At 67.4% G+C, this 3,366-nt stretch overlaps 1 protein-coding gene across 1 annotated transcript in view; it reads left to right on the top strand.

Moving 5' to 3' along the window:
• The window catches only part of LOC109378235 (mucin-5B-like), a gene marked incomplete at its 3' end in the record, with an annotated part of 24,716 nt that overhangs the window by 2,955 nt on the left and 18,395 nt on the right, over nucleotides 1-3,366 (top strand). Inside the window, exons 3-11 of the mRNA XM_019634684.1 lie at nucleotides 101-151; nucleotides 520-781; nucleotides 906-1,020; nucleotides 1,135-1,225; nucleotides 1,431-1,537; nucleotides 2,298-2,499; nucleotides 2,854-2,982; nucleotides 3,108-3,225; nucleotides 3,325-3,362. Coding sequence (XP_019490229.1) covers nucleotides 101-151; nucleotides 520-781; nucleotides 906-1,020; nucleotides 1,135-1,225; nucleotides 1,431-1,537; nucleotides 2,298-2,499; nucleotides 2,854-2,982; nucleotides 3,108-3,225; nucleotides 3,325-3,362 — 1,113 coding nt within the window. The remainder of the gene's footprint in view (nucleotides 1-100; nucleotides 152-519; nucleotides 782-905; nucleotides 1,021-1,134; nucleotides 1,226-1,430; nucleotides 1,538-2,297; nucleotides 2,500-2,853; nucleotides 2,983-3,107; nucleotides 3,226-3,324; nucleotides 3,363-3,366) is intronic.

The following is a 3,366-nucleotide window of genomic DNA, read 5'->3' as shown; positions in this document are numbered from 1 at the left end:
AGCCGGGGCGGATCCAACAAGGGGCAGCCATTACTCCTGGGCGGGTGGCAGGGGAGGGGGCAGTCCTGCGCTCCCGGTGTGACCTGCCCTCACTCTGCAGCCCAGCAGTTGACCTTCATCCAACCCATCACTATCTTCCCCACTATGAGTAGTAAGTAGAAGCTGCCACTGCCAATGGGGGCGGGAGGGTGTGCCAGCCCTGGGAGGGGGGTGGCGGGCGGGTCACAGAAGTGGGATAGAGCTGGAACAGTGAGGGGCAGCTGGGACGGCCTTGGGCACAGCTGGGAGCTTTCCCTGTGGACAGCTCTCCTGGGGCTGCCCCAGGGTGCTGGGCAGGGCGTCAGGGGTCTTGGGGAGAATCAGAGATGCCAGGGGGAGTGGGGCAGGCGCAGTGGCTAGAGTGTCCCCCGCCGGGCTCCCCACTCCCAAATCGAGTCCCTCCTCCTGCGCAGCACTCCCTGTGGGGGCTGGGTGTGGGCAGTGGCTTCCGGCAGCGGCCCCACCAGGCTCTCCCCACAGCCCTGAACCCCGCACACAACGGGCGGGTGTGCAGCACGTGGGGCGACTTCCACTACAAGACCTTCGACGGGGACGTCTTCCGCTTCCCCGGACGCTGCAACTACGTCTTCTCCGCACACTGTGGCGCCACCTACGAGGACTTCAACATCCAGCTCCGCCGTGGCCTGGCGGGCTCCAAGCCCACCATCACCCACGTCACCCTCAAGACGCAGGGGCTGGTGCTGGAGCTCTCCAACAGCTCTGTCCTCCTCAACGGGCGGCGGTGAGTCCCGCCTCGGGGGGCGGGCGTGGTGGGACTCAGCGGGGCTGGGGATCAGAGCTGCGGGGAGGGCGCTGGGCCCTGCCTGAAGCCAAGGCCCTGGGAGGACCAGAACTCTCCACCACAGGGAGGAGCTGCCCTATAGCCAGGCCGGCCTCCTGGTGGAGCAGAGCAGCGACTACATCAAGGTCAACGTCCGGCTGGTGCTGACCTTTATGTGGAACCGAGAGGACAGCGCCCTGGTAAGACGCTTGCCTGTGCCCTTCCCGCCCCAGCTGGGGGGACCCCCGCAGGGGGTTGGTGGGGGGGCCCTGCCAGTCTAGCAGATGCTGGAGCTGCTCCTGCCCCGCCCCTAGCTGGAGCTGGACCCCAAGTATGCCAACCAGACGTGTGGCCTCTGCGGGGACTTCAATGGACTACCAGCCGTCAACGAGTTCTATGCCCACAGTGAGTGTCCCCCAGAGTCAGGGACTGGCAGGCGGCAAGCGGAGGGCTGGACAGTCCCAGGGAGGCTGGGAGGGGGGGCTCAGCCAGGCACCGGACAAGGAGCAGACCGGTGGGTGTCCTGGGCATGGGCAGGGGTCCCCTGGCAGCATCCCCTGCACGGCCCCCGAGCCTCTGTGACCCCACACGGAGTGTCCCCTCTCCGCAGACGCGAGGCTGACCCCTTTACAGTTCGGGAACCTGCAGAAGCTGGACGGGCCCACAGAGCAGTGCCGGGACCCCCCACCCTCCGTAGCCAACAACTGCACAGACAGGGTGAGCGCCTCTGCAGGGGCCCAGCCCTCCTGCAGCCCCTGCTCTCCAGGGCATGGGCACAGCTGGAGGGCAGGGCCTTGGGTGTTAGCTGAGGGAGGTTCTCCTAGACCCAGGCAGCCCAGGGCACGGCCTCCGCTCTCCAGGTGACCCTCTGCACCGCCCCCCCCAACGCACACATCTAAGCATGCGAGTAACACATGTGTAAGGGTGGTGTGCCTTGGGCACGTGTGCACGTGCAAATACATTCCCCCCCCACAATCCTGCTAAGAGTGGGGCACTCAGGGAGCCCAGGCCAGGAAGCTCTTCCAATGATCTGGGAGGACCCCAGCTTTAGAAGCTGTCTGGAAGCTCTGGGACCCCCAAAACCAGCAGAAACCCGAGCCTTCAATCAGGGCACAGAGGCACAGCCCACCCCAGCTGCTGAGGATGCACCTGCCCCTCCCCTTGTCCAAACTGCGCCCAGGGGCAGGGTCTGCACCTTTCCTGGGTGCCCTGTGGTGTGTCCTAGAGCCATGGCTGGGTGGGTGGAGTCCAGGGTCGTGGGTCGCTCCCCAGAGCCCAGCAGAGCTGTGTCCCCAGTGGTGGCGAGCTCATAGGGATTGAACAGAAATGGTGGAGGGAGGGAGGGATGGACACACAGATGGGTGGAAGCAGCCACAGGGGAAGAAGGGGGCTGCCTGGCCTGGGTAAAGGAGCAGTGCCAGGGCCCCCACCAGACCCCACATGGAGGGCAGAGCGTGCTAGCCTCTGTGCTCCCCAGGAGGGCGTCTGCCACCGCACGCTGCTGGGGCCGGCCTTCGCCCAGTGCAACTCGCTGGTGGGCCCGGGCGCGTACATGGCCGCCTGCGCCCAGGACCTGTGCCGCTGCCCCACCTGTCCGTGTGCCACCTTCGCCGAGTACTCCCGCCAGTGTGCCCACGCAGGGGGCCAGCCGCAGAACTGGAGGGGCCCGGACCTCTGCCGTGAGTGCCCCACCAGGGCCTGTGCCGGGCCCTGAGTTCCTGGGGAGGGGCTGAGGGGGGGACCCCTGGGAGGACGCCCAGCATCTGGCTGGGAACAGAGCAGGGCCCACAGTGAGAGGACAGGCGGGAGAGCGGAGGGGAACTTGTAACAAGGGGGGCTGGGGGCCCCGAGGGAGGACCCGGCCTGCGCTCCCCTCACCTCCTGCCTCACCCAGAAGACGGCTGGCGTCAGCGGCTCCTGGGCCCAGCTGTGGCTTTCAAGGCCCCTGGTGGCACATGGAAGGTGGGAGTGGAGGTGGCCGATCTGGGTGCCTGGGTGGCGTCTGGGGGCCAAGCACTGTCTCCTCCCTGCAGCCCGGACGTGCCCCCTCAACATGCAGCACCAGGAGTGTGGCTCGCCCTGTGCCGACACCTGCTCCAACCCCGAGCGCTCCCAGTTCTGTGAGGACCACTGCATCGATGGCTGCTTCTGTCCCCCAGGCAGGTCCTCCTAGCCCTTGGGGACTGTCGCCCACCCGGACCCTTTGCCCCCATCCCCGTGGCAGCCTCCGGGCACTATGCTCCCAACACCCAACCCTAGCCTCAGCTGCCTTGCTCACACCCCTCAGGCACGGTGCTGGATGACGTCACGAACACGGGCTGCCTGCCCCTGGAGCAGTGCCCCTGCACCCACGGCGGCCACACCTACACCCCGGGCGCTTCCTTCACCGCCAGCTGCCACTCCTGGTAGGGCCCCCGGCGCCCTGTACCACGGGGTGGGGGGGGTGTGTGGCGGGGTCCACCTCTCCCCTCACCAAGCCCCTCTGTGCATGGCCCCTCCCCCAGCACCTGCTCAGGGGGGCTGTGGCAGTGCCAGGACCTCCCGTG

This window comes from Hipposideros armiger, unplaced genomic scaffold (genome assembly GCF_001890085.2).
Source record: "Hipposideros armiger isolate ML-2016 unplaced genomic scaffold, ASM189008v1 scaffold_1819, whole genome shotgun sequence".
Classification (NCBI taxonomy): Eukaryota; Metazoa; Chordata; class Mammalia; order Chiroptera; family Hipposideridae; genus Hipposideros; species Hipposideros armiger.
The sequence above is the reverse complement of the archived record's forward strand: the minus strand, read 5'-3'. Positions and strand labels throughout refer to the sequence as shown.